General features: G+C 27.1%; 1 protein-coding gene across 2 annotated transcripts; it reads left to right on the top strand.

Moving 5' to 3' along the window:
• The first annotated feature begins 501 nt into the window (after positions 1-501).
• On the top strand, positions 502-24,132 carry Ntan1 (N-terminal amidohydrolase 1). Of its 2 annotated transcripts, XM_074255553.1 has the most exons (8): positions 502-935; positions 10,343-10,444; positions 19,861-20,048; positions 21,062-21,127; positions 21,835-22,017; positions 22,098-22,306; positions 22,472-22,633; positions 23,122-24,132. In XM_074255553.1, the coding sequence occupies exons 3-8, from the start codon at positions 19,862-19,864 to the stop codon at positions 23,257-23,259; spliced, it is 945 nt and encodes a 314-aa protein (XP_074111654.1). In that variant the 5' UTR covers positions 502-935; positions 10,343-10,444; position 19,861; the 3' UTR covers positions 23,260-24,132. The 2 variants fall into 2 exon arrangements, with proteins under 2 accessions (XP_074111654.1, XP_074111655.1); XM_074255554.1 differs by lacking the exons at positions 502-935; positions 10,343-10,444 and adding an exon at positions 17,317-17,463.
• Positions 24,133-25,268: the final 1,136 nt, after the last annotated feature.

The following is a 25,268-nucleotide window of genomic DNA, read 5'->3' as shown; positions in this document are numbered from 1 at the left end:
TTTTAAATTAGATTTTTTTAAGCCGATTATTTATTTTTATTCTTATTGCACTTTTTCAGTGGGTTTGATCTTGTGTTATCTGTTAATTAATCTTAAATTTACTGCAGAGTTATTGAGAACTAATTTTTTTTGATTAAATGTAGGAAGTATTTTTAAAAAAAATTTATTTATGCAATTTTTAAGAAAAATTTTGAAATAGAATTTTAGCAATAGTTTTTTTCTTTGAAATTTGATTCCAAAATTTTTTTGAGGTGAAATTAGAGCCTTAAAATTTATAAAAAAATATTTAATTTATTAAAATTTCTTTAAACAAATTAAAAATTTTTTAATTAAAAAATTTCCAAAATTATTTATTGAAAATTTAAAAAGTAATATTTTCAGAAAAAAATAATTTTGATGTTAAAAAAAGAAATCAAACTTCAAATATCGAATTTTTACAATAAACTGCACGTGCGCACGCATCCTACCGTCAAGCATTTGCTCGTAAGTAGAAAATGGTCTTGCCAGTGTAGACAGTGTGGTGGCCGAGTGTGGCCATATCTGGCCATTTTATCCAACTTTTCGCCTTAGTACTCCAAAAAACGCGCCTAATTAAACTTCAAACCACGTGTTTCTACCTGAACGTAATAATTTTATATCTATCTAATAAAGATGTCAAGTATTAGTGACAGGTGACACTATTTATTTAGTGGATCTTCCCGAACTCCATCTCGAGTCTCACGCGTGTGCCACCAGTTGCTCATTGCATAACATTGAATCTTTTGAGAGCTCGTCATAAATAATAAGCTTAAACAAGTACTTGTTGAATTTTTTATTTATTTTTTTCTACTCGTTACGGTAATTAGTTTTTCTATTTATCGACCGTGTCGTGCGAAAAAGGGTTTTTTTTTTACACAGATTTATTGGGCGGCGTGATACTCTGCTGTCCTCTGTCGGTGAGTTGTAATCATTTTATCTGTCATTAACATTTTATATTATTTTATTTTTAAGGAAATTTGCATTTCTTTTAAGTATTTTTATGCGAATCGCTGATTTTGATGGATAAGTGATAGACAATTAATTTTTTTCTATAAAATTATAATTAATGAGAAATGAGTCATATTTAATGGAAATGAAAATAATTAGGGATGCATGATTTGATGATATTTGATGAATAAATACAAAATAAAAATCATTGAAATTTAAACAAATACATTTTTTCCAAAAAAAACTTCAAAATATTTAAGAGCAATAGTAATCATAATTTACACAGAAAATTATTATTATTATTATTAAATTGCACTGTACTTTCTTAATTATTGATATTTTTGAAAATATAAGCTCATCCTGATGTTACACTCATCAAGAGCTTTCATTTGAGTACCCACATGTATTTTTCATATATACATATATATAATATATATAAATATACGAAAAATTGATGTCGGTACTCAAATGAAAGGTGTCGATGAGTGTAACATCGGGATGAGCTTATATCATTAAAAAAGTTAATATTTCACAAGATACAAAGTCATTTCTTTGGATTTTTGTGGGAATTTTTGACCTAGAACCCTTAATAATATATCTAGAAATAGAGCATTTTCGAATGCAGCCTAAATACTTTTTAATAATATAATTTTTCAATTATATTAGTATGAGAATCATATTTTTTGAAATTTTCATGCCTTGTTTTTCAAAATGCAGAATTTTATTTTATTATAATTCTTGTAATTTATTGAAAAAAAAAATCTTAAAAATTATCGGATGTTTCTTAATTTAAGTATCATGTTTAACAAGATAATTAATAGAAAGAAAAAAAAATTCTAGTCGTTAGTCTCAGCAAGGAATTAATTGAATTGAAATTGACAAAGTCTGGTCTAGTCTCAAGTTAGTAATAAAATTTCTAGCCAGCAATTATTTATTACGGAGGATATTTTTCAGCGACAACTTAAATCTGTTGCGTGCATAGAAAACAGCTTACATGCTGGCGGTATTATATGTACGTACGTAATGAGATAGAATCATCTGGCATGGTAGTGGGTAAATACAGCTTTGGATGTTTAAATTGCCACCCGAGTTAAGTGCAATAATTTATAGATCTATGAATATAAAACAGCTATTACGATTTTTGGAGAATAATTATCTTCAGATTTGAATCGTTGTAAATTATTGTGTATTAAACTAAACATGGTCATTTTTTTTTCCAAAATTCGGTTCAATTTAAATTAAATATTTTTTAAAAAAATAAAAATTTTTTTTTGATTTTTTGACAGTAGAAATTTTTAATATAAAAAAATAATTTCGGTGTAAAGCCGAAAGAACTAAACCGCGTGTCTGAGCCCGAGGATCTCCATCTCCACCCACGTGGCAGGTTCTGGAGATAGAGAGCACAGCTGTGACTGGATTTTTATTTTATTTAGTCACTTTTTTCCTCATTCCACGGAGTTTCGCGAACACCAAAGCCGAATAAAAAAAACAAGCCAAGGTATGGTAGCTCACCAGTTGAAGCCACTCGTGTCGCGACATGTTTTTAATATTACTCTCGCCTGACAGACGCTTTTTATTTTTATTATACTTTACACTCTTACTTTCGTCCCTTCGGTAATAAAACTGCCGTAAAAAGTTACCGTTTTAAGAAATATAAATATAAATATTAAAATAAATATTTTACTAAGCAAAAAATCTTTCTTTTTTTTTTTAATATTCTTTGATTCAGTTTTTTAAACGCATTTTTTTATAAAAATTAAACCAACCAACCAAAAAAATTGAATGTTAGATATTTTTTAAGGAAATTTAATCCTCTACAAAAAAGGTCTGATTATAAATTTTCGTCAGACGAATTTTTTTTATGTAATTAAATTTTGAATATTTTGAGATTAATTTTCATTTATTTATTTTTTTTTTTATTCAATTTTCTAACTTTAAAACTTTGAAAAGTATTTAAAAAATAAAAATTTCAGAAAAAATGATGGATATTTTCAAAGAAAATTTTATACTCTACAAAAAAAGTATTTTAAAATTTTTCATTATTCATATTTTCAAAAAATATTCATAATTAAACTTAAAATCAACCAAAAATTCAATTTTTATTTATTGAATTACAAAATTAAAAAAATAATTATTCAAATAATTTGATTTATTTTTTGCAAGTTTTAAATAAGTATAAAAAAAAAATCAGATGAAAAACCTTGCCTATTTATTTATAATAAAAAAAAAACATATTGTCCATTAATTTCATGAGCGTCTAAAAAAAAATTTTATTTAGTGGTCCATTTTGCCTCGATGTAATAGTGTATAAATATGACTATAAATATCTTGTAAAAAAAAAAGGATGAAATAATGAAAAGAAGAGATAATCCTGTACGGATTTGCGCTCACGTATAGGCATTTGGAGCGAAGAGCCTGAGGCTCGCGGGTAAGAGCTCGATTACGAGCATATGCGCTGGGTCTACTCTCCTGGGCATTATATACACCCGGTCAGATTAATTCCACCTTCGTTTGGTATTTTTTCATGCCCTTATCTCCAGACTGTACGTATCCACCTATATATATTGCATATTGTATATTGTATATTTATAAATGTGCGGCTATATCCTCCCGCGAGCCGCGAGTTTCGCCGGACACGCGAGGATCAAATCAATAGACGGTTATACATTATAAATATTAAATATATCTACATCCATACACTCATTCTTGTTCTTGTTGCTTGTTGCGAACAATCTTTGTCTATGATAAATAAATCCTCGGAGTTTTATTTATTTGCCACTCCCAATACCCACCACCAGCCATTGGCTCCAGGCTACAATCGTTTATTTAATTAATACCCTGATTAATTTTGTAATTAATTATTTTTATTAATAACTCGCTGGTGATTAATTGGACAGCAGAAATTACTCAAAGTTATTCAATCTTTATTATTTTTTTTTATTTGATCTTCATGAAATTAATCGATAAAATTTAAGAAAGAAATAAAATTCATTTGTAATTTTTTTTTACACTTTGAATACTTTAATATACTTATTATTATTAAATTAATATTTTATACACTGTCAAAAACTTGTGAAAATAATTTTTAATTAAATTCTTCCGTAGTGAAATTCACTCCAAAAATTTTTTTTAACATTTTTAACAAAAAAAAAGGCCAAAAAAAAATTAGTTCTCATTTAAAAAATTTTAATTTTTATAAAAATTATAATTTAAAATTAAATCCATTAAAAATTACTCAATAGTTATTTTGTATATAATAAAAATAAATTTTATTTTTATATAAAATCTATTGTAAAGTATTTAGAGAGACGAATTTTAAAGTAAACCTTTCAAACTTTGAAATTTTTTGTGCTTTTTATTACCATTAAAAAAAAAAAAAAAAAAAAATTGTAATGTCAAAGTTGAGCAACACTGTCCGCATGAGTTTCATTAATCTGGCCGCGCCTGGAGCTTCATCTCAACTCCTCTTATCCCATATGTACGTACGGATAGATATATATATATGAGTAGTTTAGTTAACTCGGCATGCACTTGCTCTGTCGGATGGCAAAGTAGTGAGAACTTAGTTGGAGGATGTAGACAGTATGGAGATGAGCAAAAAGAGGTACACACGTCTATTACACATCTCGCACGATATTCCATGACATTATGCGAGTATAGATGAGTGGCGCCATTATTATACTATATCTACATACTTAACACGTTCATACCTTCGTCCTCCATCCCAATCTGTATCTATGTATAACACGTCGGCATCAACTTCAATGTTATGTATGTAAATTATTCAACGCTAGGTTATATTGCATTAAATATAAGAGATATTTGAAACTTCGAAGCTTCTCAATTAAAAAATAACGTGCTCTACATTTTAACTTAAAATTCTATTTCTATAAAAAATCCAAAATATTTAATTAAAAAATTTTTTATTGAGGTAAAAATATTTTTTATCTCTTGCCAGACCTGAAGGGTCAAAAATCAGGCCTCAGATAATTAAATTCACTTTTGCTTTAAGAAATTTTTTGAACCAAAAATACAAAGTCCCTAAAAAAAGAATTATTGATTTTTCTAATAAGTTAAAAAAAAAAAATAATAATAATATCAAAGAATTAAAGGTAGAAGGATTATCGACCGAAGATCAGCACTTTTCGAGTCAAGACTTCAAAATCCAAGGCAAGAAATTCTTGAACAGACTCATCTAGTTACAAAACAATTTTTTACACTTACAAATCATCAAGAACACTCTCTATTGTAGCAACAAGTAATTTTTCATCTTTTTTACTGAAAAAAAATTTTTTTGCTCATAAAAATTGATTGCAAATAATATTTCCAGGTAAAATACAAACAAGAAACTCAGAAAAAGTTAATTATTTATAGTCAATGATCAATTTCAGCTCATTAGAAAGATAATTATATATCTCGAGTGGCAAGAAAAAAGAAAAGGAAAATTTACGCGGGTATTTAGCCATAATAGCATTAAAATTAATTCCCGGAAGATTATTTGAAAAATAAGTTTTTTAAGAACAAGAAGAGGAGCATTAAAATTTATGGATATTTTTTAATGCATGATATAAAATTATAAGCAATAGAATAGATTTCCGTGAGTATAAGTACAGTACTAACAACCTACGACGTATGGGATGTATGTATAAGTGTATATATATATATATATATATATATATATATATATATATATATATATATATATATATATATATATGTATAATATATCTCCGGATAGGAGTTTCCCACGGCAACGGTGTTTCAGTTCCTCCGTTCCTTATATTACTCGTATCCTATCGTATGAGTAGAACAGGCGATGAAACTAACGAAGCAAATTTCGTACGGTCCGCATGCATGTTTACTCCATAGATCCATACGTGCACTTATATTTATCTGCATATGTACGTATATTTATGTGTACAACAGTCGTTTCTTTCCCTATGGATTCCAATTAGACGTTACAACGCTACACGCGGGCACATTTATGTGCATACAGAAGCAAATTAGACGCTTCGCTCTTTGATTTGTTATACTCGAAAATTTATATGCGTATCTTATTCATGCACCCTCTATACATTACATACATTTAACTCGAGTAATGTATTGAGCCATTCATATCTTCCATGCTCTCTAAGTTTAGTCCTTTTTTTTTATTGTTTTTAATGACAAAGAAATTATACTTTATTTTTACCCAAGTCTTAGTCTCACTTTCTATTTATGTTTCTGCTATTATTTGCCATGACGCATCTTTTTTTTTAATATTTATTTATTCATATAATTCTGTGTTCATAGTTTCACTTTTTTAATTTTCATATTTAGGTCATCGAGTTTTTTTTTAAATTAATTTTTTTTTTTAAATCGATCAAATAGTAAGTAATTTAAGATAAGAAAAAAAAATCTTGTTTGGATGAGAACTTTTTCCGTTACACCTCCCACCTTTTGCTGAATTCACTTCTAATGTACGAAATACTTTCTTAGTTTAATATAAAAAAAAAAATTGTGAACGAAACTTTTTTTCCGTTTAAATTAAAAAATTTTTCTACAAGCCGAATTTACATTTTTTTCTGTAAAAGTTTTGATTTCTTCCATGTAAACTTAATTATTTTTTCTACAAAATAAATTTACATTTTCTATGTAAACTTAATCATTTTTTCCACGCAATAAATTTACATGTAAACTTAATCATTTTTTCTACATGGTAAATTTGTATTTTACATGTAAACTTAATGTTTTTCCTCGCATTAAATTTATATTTTACATGTAAACCTAAAATTTTCCCACCCACTAAATTTACAATTTTTTCATATCAATTTACAATTATTATTTCACATCCTAAATTTACATTTTTTCCACACATTAAATTTAAATTTTCTGCCATGTAAAATTTACATTTTTCCTTTCATGAAATTTACATTTCCAAATTTTCTCATTCCTCATTAAATGTAAATTTATCTTTTATATTTTGACAGAAGTAAATAAATTGTAAATAAAAAAAATTTATTCGCAATTTTGACAGAATTTTTTTTTGAGCACAAATATTTTTTTACGTGTTATATATTAACTCATGGCTCAAAATAAAAATTGGCTGCATCAAAAAAATTTTCACACGAATAAATAAATTACTTGCTTTTTAAATTAACCATCATATCAACATACACAATCATAACTCAAGATTACTTTACCAGTATTTATGAACCAACCCACACTTCCACCATCAAGTTATTCAATTATCCAGTCTATCTATCTTATCATAATCATAATCGGACTTTTTCTCTCTAATGACTCAATTAATCATTTATTCTTTCATCTGAAATAATATTTACCAATTGATTAATTAATTAAGCCTATACCGAATGAGCAGAGACTGAGACTTGAGCGAAGTATAACTTATAGGCTATAGGCTATAAACAATATTATTTTTCTATCGCCTCGCTCGTAACTCGCACGGCTCGAAGCCCATAAATCACCGTGACTAAGTCTTTATCTAGAGTGACAGCCAGCGCAAAACGCGAGTTTGCTAAGCAACTCACAACTCGCAACTCACAGCTCAAGCAAAAAATCGAATTTTGCTTAACTTTATACTCTTGACTCTTGATTCGTCGAGTGACAACCGAATCACCGAGCACGATCTCTACTTTTGAAATAACAAAGATTTAATGCGCTATTAAAGTTATATTTATTAGCAGAAAATCTTTTGGAGTAACTTATTGAGCTTTAAGTTCTTGAAAACAAGTGTAATTAATCATTGTTTGTTGTTTATTTATTTTTTAACAAGTAATTCATAAATTTGAAGTTTTAAGCCAAATTTTTAACAAGTAATTTATCTCCAGTGAAACTTTAAAAAAGTTTGAACCAAATTTTTATCAGGATTATTTTTTTCCGTCGATAAATTTTAAAGTAAAAAGTCAAAAATAATTTCTGTTTAATGAAATAAAATTAATTGCTTTAATGTTACTGAAATTAATTTTTTATGACAATTTTTAAAATTTCTTAAATAAATTTTTATAAAAAAAATTTATCAAAAAATTCAATTTTTTTTTTTTTTTTTAATATTAAAATTTATTTCTTACATCGAACCAAAAAAAAAAAAAAGTCATATTAATTTTTAAAATCTTTAACTATGCATTTTTTAATTTTTAAATAAACAAAAAATATTTTTTATATTTATTTAAAATTTATTAACTATTAATACTATAAATTAATTAAAAAATTTTTTGTGTATTATTTTTATCAAAAAATATTAATAGTATCATTTAAAAAATTTATTTCTTTCAAAAAGTAATTAAAAAATAAATCATTACTAATTTTTCTAAAAAATACTAAAAATTTCTTCTTCAAAATTCCATCAAACTCAATTAATAACCACCAACAATTTAGCAATTACAAATTCCGATCTATAAATTTCATCTGCGGTTCTTTCGGTATCGAAAATTGATGACCATAAATTCCGATCCACCCCAACTCTCTAATATTCAACAAACATCAACATAAACAATAATATTCGTGCAAATCAAGTGAACAAATATTCCTGAAAATTTTTGCGATCATCCTACAATATACAATCAAAATTCCTATCACTGAATTCTGTATGATAGCTCTTTAATTCTGATCTAATAATGAAATCGAAATGATCCGGTGATGAAGTGGGTGCCCAATAATCGACGTTATCGTTCGGGAGTAATAATTGTACAGAACCGCGGGCAGACAACTGAACCCTACATACATGCCGGTTATTTAGTGTACGTAGACACACACGACGGTCCGCATTCCATGAGTGGAACAACCGGTACACGTTCCAGTGGTTCTCAAAAGACAATTGCGGACACAGACATTAACTATTTTAATAAACTCCGAAGATGTGAGTGTAAATGTGAAGTCATACTACCACTTTGTATTTCTTTAGACTGCCTGCTCTTCTTGAGTCACGAGAGTCCTTAACACCCTCAACAAAGAAGGTTCTGACTTCAGAGTCTCCGATAAGTCAAAGGCTCCACTTTTCAAGATGAAAGAAGATTCTGAAGAAAGACAAGAGATCGGTTTTCAATTCTGGAGTCTGGTTATGCAACTTCTTGAGATTGCTAAGTCTTCTGGATTTGAATTTGAGGAAGAAATTTGAGTTTTATATTTTTGTCTTTGTGTTGGAAAAATTCTTAACTTCATAAAAAATTAGAAATTTAAAAATTATTAAAAACTTAGATCAAATGATAATATTATTTATTCTCAGCTTCATCAAGCAATTTATTGAATAAAAAATAATAAACATGATTGCAAAAGTCAAAACAATAACAATGAATTTAATAGATATTTATTTTTTATAAAGTCAACATCTTATACTAAAAAAAAAAAAATGTATATAAATATAATAATTAAAAAAAAAAATAAGCATTTTTGTAATAAAAAATAAATTTGTCAAAAATGTGAAATAATTTTATATTTTTGCTGAAGAAAAAATTTTTTTGATGAAAATTCGTAATTTACCTCTTTCTTAATCAAAACAAAAAAATTTTTCAACAAGAAAAAAATTTTTTTTTTTTAAATTTATAAAAATAAATTTTTTTTTTAAACACTGCTTATTTAAAAAAAAAAAAATTCAGCGTAGGAAGTCTTTTCAACAGTTTATAAAATTTTTGTGTTAGAAATTATTTATCCAAAAAAAAAAAAAAAAATGATATTTAAGTAAATGTTTTTCGTCAAAAAATTTTAAATCTTAGATATTTAATTGATCTACTGTTGGATTAAATCGGTAATTTCTAATCAAATATATGAAATAAAATAAATATTAATGATAATGATTAATGGCTATGTAAGATTTATTGCCGCACATGAACAAACGTTTGAAAAAACGACTACAATACATTAGACATTACAGAGCAAAAGACAATCGAAGGAAGTCGAAGCCTATAAATATGCAAATAGTCAGTGGTCACCTGGGCCACTGTATGCTAATAAAATTTATTACGCTTGCCATACGGACTAGATACTATCCTCGATAAATATTATATTATATTATAGATCTCTATACTCTATATTTGTTTATATTTTATGTCCTATAACAGATAAAGATAAAGATGTGAATTGATGCGTCCTGCAAGCAAATTATGCAGGTGTTTTGCTTTTTAAAAACAATGAATATTTATCATATGGAAATTTTTATTATTATTTTTGTCGAAAAATTTATGGTAATTTAATTTAACAATCGATATTTTCGTCGGTGAGAATCTTAAAGTATAATATTTTTCAGGGGAATTTCCATCTGAAAAGCGCTCAGATTTTTTGGTCCAGATATAAATTTATGCATTGTCACAATAAATTGGATAAATATTTTGAAACATTAAAAATGATGTTTACTCATGTATTATTTATGTTTGTATTTCAGAATAAAACAGAGTATAGAAGTGAGGACCGAAAAAAAAAAAAAAGAAGACTGAATATGGCGGCCGGAACGTGTCCTCCTTGAAGATTAAACGAAACTTAGCAGGTATGTAATAAATAAAAATAAATATTAATATTAATAGAGAGATCGAGATTAATTGCGGCTGTGTATTTTCCACGTGAGAGAGCGCCAACGATCCATTTGATTGCGAAGACAAAGCTCGGTATCGTTCATGAGAACCCTGCAGAACGTGAAAACGTTTTTGTTTAGGTTATACTTATATATACTTCAGTTGGGTAACTTTGTTATTGGAGTTTTGCTGTTTTGCTGCTATTCGCGTGTGCAACGTATTCCACGATTAAGATGTGCAAGCGGACCTGAATTCCGGACGCTTGATACATATCTCGATTAACATCGTCCTTTTCTTGTCTACTGCAATCCGAAGGTATCTTTTTATGTTGCTGCACAGTTCAAATTAATATGTTTTGTATTTATATTCTTGAAACATTACGTTTATATGAAATATATGATGTCACATATGTTCAATTTATATATGATGTCATCGACAATTTAATATAATCCTATATGACATCTTATAATTTTATACATAATAATATTAATTATATATGATGATCATATATCATCATATATGATATTTAATGTCATATATGGTCATATATGTTGTTGGTAACCATTATATGTATCCCATATAACTCATATATGTTCATATGTGATATGTGATATTCCATATGTTCATATATGGAGTTATAAGACATCGGATATGTCCCATATGACATCATATATAAACATGAGCATATATTATGTAAAAAAAAAAACATCATATGTATCATATATGAAGTTGTAGGAAATTATATGAGTCCTATATGACATCATATATGTTCATATCTGATATCACATAAATATAAAAATATCTGGTGTCATAAACTATCACATATGTCTCATATAGCATCATATAAGATCATATGTGACATAAGATGTCACATTTGTTCATATTTAACGTAATGAACAATCATATAAGATCATATCTAATATCTGACATCACATATATCCATATATGATGTCATATATGTGTTCTTTATGATATAATGGATGTTTATATGCAAAATGTCATATTATTTACGTTCATATCTGACGCTATGAAGAATGACATATATTCACATATGATATATGATGTCACGTGGCAATAAAAATATGTGTTTATACACTAATAATTTTTTCCTCATAAAAAATTTATTAAACCATAATAATTAAGAATATTAATAAAGACATTTCATAAATAACATCCAAGCACGGAATTTAATGAAGTACTGCACTATACAACACTATAAAATAATAATAAGGATTAAATGAGTACAAAGCTCGGTTCGTGATGGTATAAAATATCATAATTAGAAGCCTTTATCCAATTAATCGTAAAAGATTCCTTGTAAGCATAAATAAAACCTTGTTTTACAAGAGCTTAAAATATCAACACGTTAAATATAATCCAACAAAGATAACGGTAATCTCGCTGAAATATTAATCCACGACGAGATTCCGTGACGATTAATTATCTGTATCGTTGTATTGGTCCCTAGAGTTAATTCTCCCTCTCTATCTTCTACTCCTATACTATCTATACACACATACATATAATAGGATAGATGGAGATTCGAGATCATCGTCTTCTCTGTCGTCATCTGCATCTCCTACCATCCATTCTCATCTACATCAATACGTTATATATGTAAATGGTCCACACTTATCCCACTGTGATTACTTGGTCAGCTGAGATCCGTATCCTCGGGTTATTAGGATCGTAATGAAACTGACTAATTAATCATTGGGTGCATTATTCTCTTACACTTAATACATATGCTAATGGGGCATCCTAATTTTTTTTTTTAACTTCAACTTTTCAAAATTTTTACTCTTGATTATTTTAATTTTTTTTTCTGTCAAAAAATTCTTTAAAAAAAGTCCAAGTAATTTTTTTATTTTGTTTCGGTTTATGTTTTGCGAGTTATGAGACGGAAATTGAGTTTGACAGTCTCGGATTCTCGTAATACGACAGACGCCTTGGTAATATAATTTTCCGTGACATATTGCGAATCTATTTTTCTACACAATATTTTATTTATTTTCCTCATTAATATATTTGTTCGTCTATTGTTATTATTCTGCTGTTCTCATAAAGTATCGCTGGTTAAAGGTAAACATTTTTGCTCTGAGCAAATATTTTGTTTAACGATACTCGGCAAAATATATTTTTTTATAAATAAATTATTTATTTTTGTTATTAGCTTTTCTATTTTATTTTGTTATTTAGCTTTGGGATTTTTTGATAAAAATATGATTTTTTATCGGAGTATTATCTCGTTTCATGCTTTCTATAATTTATAAAATAATAAAATAATGTAATAAGACAGGAGATAACGTATGACGTAAAGGTTCATAAAAAACGTGGTAATAATAAATGTGAGATAAAGTTTTATTTAAAACGAGTCAATTTTATGAGTAAATAAATTTATGATAGATAATTATTGAGAAATATAATTATGTCAACAGATTAATAAATTTTTTTTTTGATCATAATTTTTAATAAAATTCTAAATTTTGTAAAAGAAAGAAAATAAAAGTTTCTTTAATTTTTTTTTTCTAGAAAAATAAAATTTTTTGTAACAAATTTTATTTAAAAATTTTTGATTTCGTTAATAAAAATATGTCCAAAAATAATTCTATTCCATGTATTTGGTAAACTGCATTAATTTTTTTTTTTACTGGAGACTTCAGACACAAAATTTCCAAAAAAAAAAATTTTGTTTCCTGTAGAAAAATTTTTAAACTTTTAAATTTCTTAAAAAAAAATTTTTCCTTCAAACCAATTAAAAACTAATTTTCTCAATAAACAATTAAGTGAAAATGTACCATAAATAAATAAAAGCCCCTTAGGTTACAATAGCAATGAATAATCCTTAAGGTATTACCGTTTTACCAACCGTTAGGATTCTCCGGATTTTTATTAACCATTTTATTTATCTCATCTCATCTCGTCTCCTTATTCCCGTCGATTCTTCCTTTCTTTCTCATTTTCTTCCTACAATGTTGAATCCCCGTGCGATCGATTCTTGGAATGAGGTAATCGATGATAGTACCGAGTTTGTACGATTGAATAAATAACTACCGCGTATTCACGAAGAACCACAGCATCCAATCGAATATCCGTCTATCTAGGAGTGCATAATACAGCACATACCGCATCCTAGTGTATCGGCATCAGCCGGTTGTTGCTTTCTCTCCTCTCGTGGGATTACATTGCCCGATTTCTGCCGCGCAAAAATTATTTATATTACGTGAATCATCCTCAATCGTTGGAAAAACTGAATCCCGTCTGCGATTATTTAAAAGTTTATACAGATATTATATTTATTATTCTGCTAACTCACAACTGGGATTAAATATTTCCGCGTATTGATCAATACCAAGCCGATCTATCCTCTGGTTCTTATTTATATTTGAATAACTTTCCTATGATTAATCACGAACGAAGAAAGACGTGATTTATGGAAGCAGTGGTTTTAACTTTAACATAAATAAATAAACGTTAATCTCATCTGCTCGCTTCGATGATAAAATAAAGCTAGTTATAATGCTAGCTAATGATCGGCAAAAGGCAAAAATAGTTGGCATTGTGCAAAAACTGACAATGCGATGTGTGATACATGACATGTAAATTGTAAATATGTTAAGTGTGTGTAACTTGACAACCGACATTGAAAATAGCATACGAATGGATGTTTCATGCAGACGAGACTCGTCAGGATCCGAGACACCAATAATTAAGGTAATGGCTACTTTTCAAGTGGATTTCCGTGTGGTTGAATCTCTGATGCACTTACTACTCACTGTCTTATACATGATATGTTATAGCCATCTACATACGTTCTAAGCTTCGATGTTTGAGTATGAATGTATGTGCATGTGTGCTATTAATACTGTAAGAGTTCTCAGCGATTACGGTCACGAATAACAACCAAGAAAGCACCCACAAGTTATTTCTTTAATTTGCTATTGCTTTATTTTTGACTTCCTGTTTGTTTAAATCGTTACTTTGGATTGAGCTAATGATGAAAATTGATTTTGAGGCTTAATAAATTTTAAATAAAAATTTTATAGTTGAAAGTTTGATAGTTCGAGAGGTCAGAAGAGTTTTAGAAGTTGATTTTTTGTCAATGCTGTTTTTTTGGAAACGAGAAAAGAGGCTTCAAGAAATATTCAAAAAATCACAAAAAAAATTTTCAATATAAATCATCCAGAAAAACAAAAGTAACAGTTGTTCCACAGCATCTGATATCCCAGGCATTAATCCTCCGTAGCTTATTTATATTTATATCTCCCTACCATAAAAAAGTACTTTCTCATCGTATTTAAAACTTTTATTACTTTTGAACACACAAACTCGAAGAATCTAATTTAAATTCGAAAACAAAATATCCAGCTGAACGGTTTATTGGTTAATTTATCAACGGATAAGCCAATCGTTCATTTGTTTTTTAAAAAGCTCATGTCTGGTTTATCAGCTGAGAATGCCCCAGATAAACCGATCACCCATCACCCATCTACATTTATAACACGTTTCCTCACGCGTTTTTAAACACATATCGATATCGACACTTGTTTCTATTCTATACCGATTAATCTCGACACTCATGTCGGCTCGATATGACGCCTATAATTATCACTATCACCGCGTAAATAACTACTAATACATATTATATTATCAAAAGATTATACTGAAGCGAGTCGGGAATTGATGGAGCGTGGAGTTCGCGTAATTTTCAAAAATCATAACAAGATAAATACTTAAAACTGATAAGCTTTGATAATATTTTAGTTTAGAGGCATGAAATTTGGACGCTTTTTAAAGCTCGGTAATTTTTTTTTTTTTTTTTTTTTTTTTTAACAAGTACAAAAATAATTTTATATTAAAAAAATCGTATAAGAGTTTTGAACTTGTATAATTTTTAATATAAAATATTTTTAGTTTAAAAATTTTTTACAGAAGCTTTTTTTGGATACTTCCGGCCAAATTTTGAAATTTAAGCGGAAAAAATGCCCAAAGCTCTTGTTAAAAAATCATCTGAATATCAAATAAATTTTTTACGCTCAAAATATGTCAGAAAATGCCCAAACACAACTCCTATTAAAAGCGGAACCTAAAATTCCAATTTTCAGAGGTCCATCATCGAAGTTAAATTTTGGAACACTCTAATACATATAGATACATCCAAGTGGGTACCAAATTTAACCGTATAATATATTAAAAAACGAAGAATGTAAAACAGATTTAAATTGAAGCGTTTCCATAAAACAAAAAAGATAAATTAACTCGGTAAAATAGTTGAGTATATATATAAAATAAAAATAAAAATAAAAATGAGCATCACAAGCAACTATAAAGGTGGATCCCTGAAATTACTATGACGCAGGGAAAATTAGCGTCTACCACCCCATTCGCCGGTATGAGATTACACGCCGGCGATGGCTATCGCCATTGTATCGCCAGGAAATTATACTCCTCGAAAATTCATTGTATCAGAATACACACATACATTTACAAAGTAGTAATATAGCACATATATTGTATACAATCAGAAGAAGATAGGAAACATGAAGAGTCAACTTAAGTTTAACCATACTGCTTATACCAGACCGTCCTGATGTCTGCAAGTAAAGTCTGTTTTAAAGTTTTTTCCAAATTCAAAAATTGACATCAATTTTTGTCCAAAAAACTTGACCGTCATTCCAACTCCAGACATGAAGGATTAAGATAGTTCATACAAAACTAAACTACAACTACAAGAGAGCAGTCTCAATACGATGTTTCGGATTTTTCCACATCATCCTATCTTTATCCGGTCCATTCGTTCTTACAGATTTAATCTAGCACATATGAACATACAACAGACAACAGTTACTGCCAGAGTGTGTTCGTATGATGCTTAATCCTTTTCTGGTGTGCTTTATTCCCATCTCCATCTCCTCCAAGTGAACCCAGATCCTATCACTCCTTTATTCCCTCATCTATATTCTCTGCCGCTCCTTTTCTCCTTTTTTTCTTCTTCTTTCCTCCGGTACATCAGCCCGGACTTGTTAATATAAATCTTTACACACATCAGAAGGTTATTTTATTCATATATCACAAATACTAAATTGATTTTCACTTTAGAAAAATTTAATAAATTTTTTTTTCACTTATAGGCATTTTGATTTCTGATGAGGTTTTATAATTAATTAATAATCACTTTTACTTGATTGAAGATAAATTTTTTTTAATGGAATAACCTTAAAATATCCTCAGAAATTTTGATTGGTTAATCAAGTGACGTCATTGATAATTTACTCTCAGCGCAATCAAATCGGGAAATTTAAATTGAAAAAAAAATTTTTTTTGACAATTGGGTCATTTTTCCCCTAAAAAAAATTAACTTTGGGCCCATTCGAGGTCAGAAAAATATTTTTAATAAAATTTAAGTGTAAATTTGAAATTAATAAACTGAAAAAAAAAATTTTTTTTAATTGAGAAAAAAATTATTTAAAAAAAATCTTTAATATCGTGTGATTTGAGCCCATTTGCAATGCAAATTATTTTATTATCATTTTTATTGTTATTGTTATTGTTGACTACGGCAGTGTTTAGCTTAATCGACAGTCACATTAATATGTATAAGCTTATACATCTGTACAGCACGCGTGTGTTGTACGTATCTACTCAGAATTCTGAATATTTGTGGTTGGCTGTTTTGATTTTGACTCCTCCCATCGCTGACGTAGGACGCATGTCAGCCAATCTATTCGGACAATGATAAGGAAAGCTATAATTAGCAGAGATTTGTTAATAAGCCGGACACATTTTATTATGGGAGGTTTGGGGATACCAAGTGACTGGTGGTTCGTCAAGTTAATAGTCGATACATTTTATGCGGGATCACTTCAGTGTAAATATAATATTATATTTGTGTTTGTAATTGCAATATTGATGATAATTGTTGTTTAATCACTGAGTTTTGAAGGTTGTTTTTTTTGTTGGGACAGAAAAGGGACTTGTGAAAATTTTTTTTTAAGTAAGTTGATTTTTTTGGTCAGTGATAAAACTATTTTTAAATTCACGATTAAATGATTTTTGACCTCAAAAAAATTGAAAGAATATGCGGAGGAATTTTTTACTTGGTGGAAAAATTTTGGGGTTGAGTGGAATTTAAATTTTACAAATTTAGAATTTTTGGAGTGCTGAAATTTTTAAGTAAAAATTCAAAATTTTTATTTAAAAATTTTTTTAAAGTCTTTTGATGTATAAAATGTTAAAATTTGGAATTTTTTATTTTAATTAATACATTTTCGAAACAATACTTTAGTAAAAATTATGAATTTTAATTTTTGAACTTTTTGAAGCCTTAAATTTAAATTTTGACCCTTAATCTTAAATTCAAAACAATATCAAAATTTTCAAGTTAAATTTAATTTTTGAACATTTTAAAAATTATCCTTTAAAATGTTTTTTAAAAAATTCAAGATGAGAATTATTTTCTAAAAAAAAAAGTCCAAAAGTTTCTGTCAGTTATAAATTCTTAATCCTACAAAGTAAATTTATAAAATAATTAAAATGAATGCAAAAAAAAAATTAAAATGAATTCAAAATTTCCCTCTGAAACCTAAAACCTTTTAAATTAATTAAAACGCATTTAATTACTCACACCAATTAAATATAAACTTAATCTCTATTCTCCAAACACAAAACGAAGAGATTTCGCAATAACAAAAGCAAGTAACAATCGGTCCATTGACTCTAAACAACAATTCTCGACGATTCTTATCAATTTTAACAATAAGTCTCTTTTGATCTTCTATTCACACTCATCTACCTTTTACAAACTTTTTTTAGTGCCAGCTAAACTAGACGTACAGCTTGTTACTTGTTATACAAGCACATTGTCGCGGTTTAGACGTATACCCGGCTGGCTCACTTGACACGAAACCATGTCACGAATTTTCTATAACAATAGTGGTGATCTTCGATCCTCATGGATCTCTCTTTTTGATCTTTAGTCTCGTTAGTAACCCCTTTTGTATTATAAATAAACCATCATCATTATCATAACCCCCATTTATGAATTATGAATAACTAAATAAACAAACGAAAGTTATTATTAGTTTAAATGAATAAATTATTGTTACTGTTAATTATTACACTTTCTTCGTTATCGCAATCCGTTTAACCGCTTAGTTGAACTTTGGATTCAATATCGCTACTCTACTCTTTATTTTTACTTATTTATTTATTTATTTACATATTGATCTTTTTAAATAATCGTTAACCTGCGTATATATTTACGCATTTTATTTAATAGTCGCATTTGTTTAATAACAAGTAGCGCTTTTTACATTATTGCTATTATCACTTATAACATGAGTTTAAAAAATTAAATTTATGTTATGAAATTTGTTATGTAAGCTAAGAGTTCAATTAAGAGAATTAAAAATCATATAATTTTTTTTTACAATATTTAAAGAAAAAAAAAATGATTGATTTAAGAAAAAAATTATTTTTGAGAGAATTTTATCTTTTATTTCAAAAAATTTCTTGTTTTAAATAGAATTTTCAGCTATTTTGTTGCTTAATAACTTTAAAATGCTCTCAAAAATTTTGATTGGTTAATCAAGTGACGTCATTGATAATTTAAATGCAGCGCCATCAGCGCGGGAAATTTAAATTATTTTAAAAATAATTTTTGACTATTTTTTTTCTTTATTAAAAATTATAAAAAAAATTTTTTATTTATAAATATATTTAATTATTAAATTGACTCGTTTGAATACAATTTTTTTTTATTATTTTTTTTTTTTAATTCCTAATGAAATAATTTACGGAAAAACAGAAAACTTATAAAAATAAACAGATTTAATGCGTGATTTTATCACATAAGAATTTTTTTTTGCATATAAATATGTATGAAAATATACGGAACGGAGATAAGGATAGAGAATAGTGCAAAAGAGTCAAGCACGTGTGGTACGTGCTGCGGAAATGAGGGTAAGATAAAATTCTTAAAAAAAAATAAAAAAATAAAGCGAGACGAATCGGGATAAAAAGTAAAATAAGAAAAAAAAATCTTTTTCGTCGGCGATGAAATTAATACCCACGAAATGCGACTTAATACGCGAGCATAAAATATTATGGCCCTTGTGTAATGTTCTGCGCGCTTTGAATGATGGGATGTGTTAAATAAAAAAAACACGATAATGATAATGATAATAATAATAAACCGAGCGAAAAAAACATAAGTGACAAATAAATTTTAAATGTGTCCAGCTTATTGTAGAGGAAAGGGATTAAAGCGCGAAAGCATTCGTGAGGGTTACTGAGCTGGATTTGTAATGTATATACCCTGCGAATTGTACACTCAAATTTTTTTTTTTTTTTAAATGTATGCAATAATTTTTTTTTTTTTTTTTTTAAATAGGATGGTGTTAGTCGTAAACGGAGTCCTGCAAGAGGAGCCTCCGATCGACAGCCGATCGCTCTATGCAGCTCATCCGATTTATCGTGAGACGGCTGCTCAATTGCATTCAATGCCCGCTAAATTAGTTGGTCCGGTTGGCCTTCTCTATGTCCAGCAACGAGAAATGGCGGCAACGCTTCCTCATGACAGTAAGTATTTTTTTTTTTTATTTTTTAATGTGTTAATTAATTATTTTAATTGAATTAAAATTTAGTCAGGAATTTAAAAAATATTAAAACTTACTGAAAATATAAAAAATAAATTTTTTTATGCATGTATTTTTGAGCCTGGAATTTTTTAATATCTCGCTTATTTTTTAAAAAATTTATTAAAAAGTATAGAATTTTTTTTAGGACCTAAAAAAATTTTTTTAAATCGATTTTTACGCCCGCTTTATATTTATTGAAATATCCAAAGAAAATAAACAACATTGAGTATAAAAAATGACTTAAAAAATGTATTAAACTTTGTCGAGGCATGAGATTTATCTGCATATGAACTTAGTACCTCTTAAACCAGAATAATAAAATAAGAAAGCAGGGAGTGGAGTGACACGCGTGAAATTACAATCAATTAATATCAATTATTTACATAAATGTCCAGATCGTCTTGAGTAATTCAATAACAGCTTTTTTAACGTATCTATCAGCGGTTATTAAAAACCTTCAATCGCTCAATATAAGCCGATTCGCGTTTATTAGATTACTATTGAATAAAATTAAAATAAAAAAAAAAAAAAAAATTAAAAAGGAGAAAAAATAAAAATTGCAGGTTGCGGTAATGGTTCGTTAAAAATTAAAAATTACACAACAATATTGACTTAAAAGTAAAAGCGACGCAATATTAACTGTCGTAGAGATTATTATCGATAATTCACGACTGTACTCGAGCTCAGGACTGCCAATTACCGGCTTCAACTATATAGGAACAGCATTCAACTCTCTTTAAATGAAAGAGAATACGATAGAACTAATAAAAAAGTATTACGACCAAAGGGTTTAATTTTTTTAGCTTCATGTATATCTATATATCTATATATTATGTAGTAGTGAAAAAGGAAATAAAGACAAGTTGATTGGTAAAGTAATCTGACCGTAACCCTTTTCCTTACGCTATCTATATTTAACTTTTATTCAAGATCTTTTTGCTTAATCTGTTCCAGAGAACGTGAGTATTCTTGGATCAGACGACATGACCACGTGTATAATTGTTGTTGTTAGACATTCTGGTAAGTTATTATTTTCTATTTTCTATAAAAATAATATTGTACACAGAAAGAAAGAAAGTCTTGACTCAAGAGTAAATTTTCTTAAATCAAGAAAATTTCTTCTTGCTCCAAAATAACTTCGGTCTTCCTTACAATTTTGTTGGTTCAAAAAAATTTTTTTTCCTATTTATAAATCACACATATCCATATATGCTTTATATATGGTTATATGTTTCACATATGGTCACACATACATCATATATGCTCTATATTATTATTATTATCATTTATTTATTTATTAATTTATTTATATCAAAAAGAATTTATAAAATTAAATAACATTAATTTCAAAAAATAAATTAGAATTTGATAAGCATGTCACCGTAAAATTTTATAATAATAATAATAATAATAATAATAATAATAATAATAATAATAATAATAATAATAATAATTATTATTATTATTATTATTATTATTATTATTATTATTATTATTATTATTATTTTTGAAATTAATCTTCAGTGGGTGTAATTGCTAAAGTATAAAAAATAAAATGCAGTAAATGTGTTGGTCTTGTTATATACGCGGAATGGAAGATTAAATTTCCTGTATCTCACCTAACCCGATAGCCATTTATTATCTCTGCACATTGAACATTATACATTAGACATTACAAGTAACAAGTTACACGTTACACTTTACACATCGGATATTTTAATTTATAGGATCAGGCGCTGTTGCGCTGGCACATCTTGATGGTGCTGGTACCGAAGATGCTGCGGCTGCAATGGTCCAGAGGGTGACGGAACTCGCGCTCGGGTTTCCTGAAGGCCGAGTTGAGCTTCAGCTCGTTGGCGGGTACTCGGATCCCAGAAATTACTCCGAGGAATTGTTTTATAATATTTTATGTAAGTAATAGATTATATAAATAGGACACTCATTAGAAAATGAATAAAATGAATGATAAATGATAATTAACCTTTAATAGCTGCCTTTCACAAGCAACCCATTGAAATCGACCTGACACTCTGCTGCGTGGGTGAGCTTAACACCACTGTCAGAGGAGGAATCCATTGGCCCGTCATTTATGGAATTGGGCTCAATGTTAAGACTGGAGAAATATTCCCGGCAACCTTCCCGGATAAGGGCCCTGATCAAGCTTTAAGGTCTGCGAGGCACTTGACAGGAGGACAGCAAGTAAGCTTATTTTCAAATTTTTTAAATTCAAATTTTTTTAATAAAAAAAAAAAAAAAATTAAAAAAATTTGAAATTTTAATGATTTAGAAATAAATCTCCTGACATTATTGACTTTATTATTATTGCTATAATAATAATAATAATAATTATTATTATTTGTATAGGTTCTAGATGTTTACGATTGTGGACTAGGACTCTTGAGAATCGGACCTTTCAACTACGACCCACTTCGTGGAGTTGATTTGTGGCTAGCGCAGTCTGATCAGTTTATTTTACAACATTTATCCACATCACCAGATGTTGAACCACCACATTTTGTTTCTCAGGTATTGATTTATTTATTAAAATTAATAAAATAAATTTTGGAATTTTTTTTATTTCAGAAAAAATTTTTTAACTTGAATTTGGAACCATCAAATAGATTTAACTGTAAATTTTTTTTTTTTTAATTTCTTGCCAAATTTTTTTTATTCATAATTTGTAATTCTCAAAAGCCACACAATGATATTAAATTTCTATTATTTACACAGAAAAAAAAATAACTTAAATCAAGTAAAAAATTTTGAAAAATTTCATTTTCTTAATTTGAATAGAAAAATTTTTAAATTAAAAAATTTTTTTTAGTTTGAGTTAATTTTACTTGATTCAAGAATTTTTCTCTTAAATCAAATTATTTTATTTTTTCTATGTCCATTAAAAAAATTCTTTTAATTATTTTAAAAATCATCAATTTTTTTTTTTACTAAAAAAATTCCAAAATTGATTTTTTTTTTTTTTTCTAAAAAAAATTATAATTTTTTTTTTTTTTTTTTAGGTAAGAGCAACATTAAAATATATCCAAGACAATCAATTTCCGGCTGTGACAGTTTTTCGAGACAACAGGCCCCATTACTATCGCCGTGACGAAACAACTGGAGTTTGGCAGCCGATGCGCTACGACACTAATTTCTAACAAAATTCAATAAACAATAAACAATAAAAATTGCTAATCTCGTGCAATAATATTTAAATTAAAAATAATTTGAGGCCCACTGTTGTTTCTTCTTAATTTTTAAAAAGCGATTTTCTGTGTGCCCTTTTTTGTGGTCGAATAATCGATCTGCCTTCGCCATAAAATAATTATACGAGATTATTATTATTATTAATAAAATGATAATTATAATAACAGTTTATACTATTAACTACAATAATAATTAATAGGTAGAACAATACGATGTATATATTTTTTTTGACTAAGCTCGCATTTTTATTAATTACGTCTCCTTGGTTAAAAATATTTCACTAAAAATTGTGTTATAAATTGTTATTGCATTATTAAAAAAATTGTTAATAATTATTGAAAAAAAATTTATAAATACCGTCCGTTTAAAATCAGACGTAATTAATTTAATTATTTTAAATGCGCGACTTAGTTTAGATGGATAATTAATTGAAAGGCGAAAAAAAAATATATTTTTACTAATTAAAAAGATTTGTAATGATAAAAAAAAAAAATTAATTGACGGTGAAAAGTTTACAAGAAAGTTAAGTCGAGAGAAATTAATTAAAGTTAATGTAATTGTTATTTTAATGATGTTTAGTTCGAGTAATCTGTTATTGTTTACTCGGATTATTTTATTTTAATTCTTCGGCAAAGTTTTGCTCTTTTTTTTTTTTTTTTTTTTTTTTTTTTAGCGGACAGAGCATTAAGTTTTTTGTTTGACGAGAGTAAAGTTTCTTGTCTCGAGTCAATTACACCGGTGGATTAAAAAGAAAGAACCTTGTCGAGTAAATATAAGATTTTTAAAGCGCACTTTTTTAAAATAAAAAAAAAAGAAAAAAAAAACGATAAACTTTTCCCAAGATGTAATTGATCGTTTTAGTTTTTTTAAGTTTTTATTTTACGCTCTCTTATCGTAATAATTAATGTTATTATTGTTTTTGAAATTATTAAAAATATTATTATTATTATATCATTACATAAATACGATTGTAATTTTTATTTGGTGATATATTTATGTATAATTAATGATTAATGATAAATATTATTGTAATTTAAAATAAAATTATTATATAATTAAAAATGTGTTTATTTTTATTGAAATTAATTTTCTTTTTTAGAAAAATTTTTTTTTTAATAAAATTTATCAATTTTATTGAGTCAAATTTTTTCAAAAAATTTGATAGAATTTTCTGAAAATTTTAATTATTTTGTATAAAAATTTTTTATGAATACTGTTAGAAAAATTTAAAATAGCCTTTTTTTATTTAATAAATTTCTGATTGGAATTAATTAGATATATAAAATATATTCGGATTAAATTTGCCGGAATTTTTTTACTTATTATTAAATTTAAACTCTCAGAAATAAAATGTCCAATTTTTATTGATTTTTAATTTATTTCTTTTTTTTTCTATTTCTCTATTTTTCCGAAAATTTCAATTTTTAATGGCTCCTATCATGAGAAAATTAAATATTAAATATTTCCGGGGAGCTCCGTAATTTCCTAGTCAGTCAGAATATTTCATAAACTTTCTGAAAGTTAAAACTTAGACGATAACTTTTGAGTTTATAAACAAAAATTTAAATTTAACCCTGCATTATTAATCAATAGTTAAATAATTTATACCAAAATATTAACTTCAATATCTATCAATTAATCTTAATTATTTTATAATTATCGAGCAAGTGTATTGAATTTTTTACAAATAAATTATGGCTAAAAAATAAAAAATTGACTAGTGGAAATTGAAAAAAATAATAAATTATGATTACTAATACTTCGTCAAAATAAATAAAATTTTGCTTTATTAAATAATAAATTTTGTTAAATTGCACTGTACTTTCTTAAGTATTGACGTTTTTAAAGATATAAACTCATTTTGATGTTACACTCATCAAGAGCTTTCATTTGAGTACCCACATGCATTTTGATAAATTTTTCATGTTTATAAATATATGAAATATATAAATATATGAAA

Source organism: Cotesia typhae, unplaced genomic scaffold (assembly GCF_013202065.1).
Source record: "Cotesia typhae breed Kobodo isofemale line unplaced genomic scaffold, CoteBio_Ctyphae scaffold_152, whole genome shotgun sequence".
NCBI classification, from domain to species: domain Eukaryota; kingdom Metazoa; phylum Arthropoda; class Insecta; order Hymenoptera; family Braconidae; genus Cotesia; species Cotesia typhae.
This window is presented reverse-complemented; position numbering and strand designations above follow the sequence as displayed.

Bases quoted from the DNA above. Each gene is read 5' to 3' on its own strand.
- Ntan1 (XM_074255553.1), top strand. From the start codon at position 19,862: ATGGTGTTAGTCGTAAACGGAGTCCTGCAAGAGGAGCCTCCGATCGAC. The intron at 21,128-21,834 runs GTAAGTTATTAT...TTTAATTTATAG, and splicing joins TGTTGTTGTTAGACATTCTG to GATCAGGCGCTGTTGCGCTG. The intron at 22,018-22,097 runs GTAAGTAATAGA...AACCTTTAATAG, and splicing joins ATTGTTTTATAATATTTTAT to CTGCCTTTCACAAGCAACCC.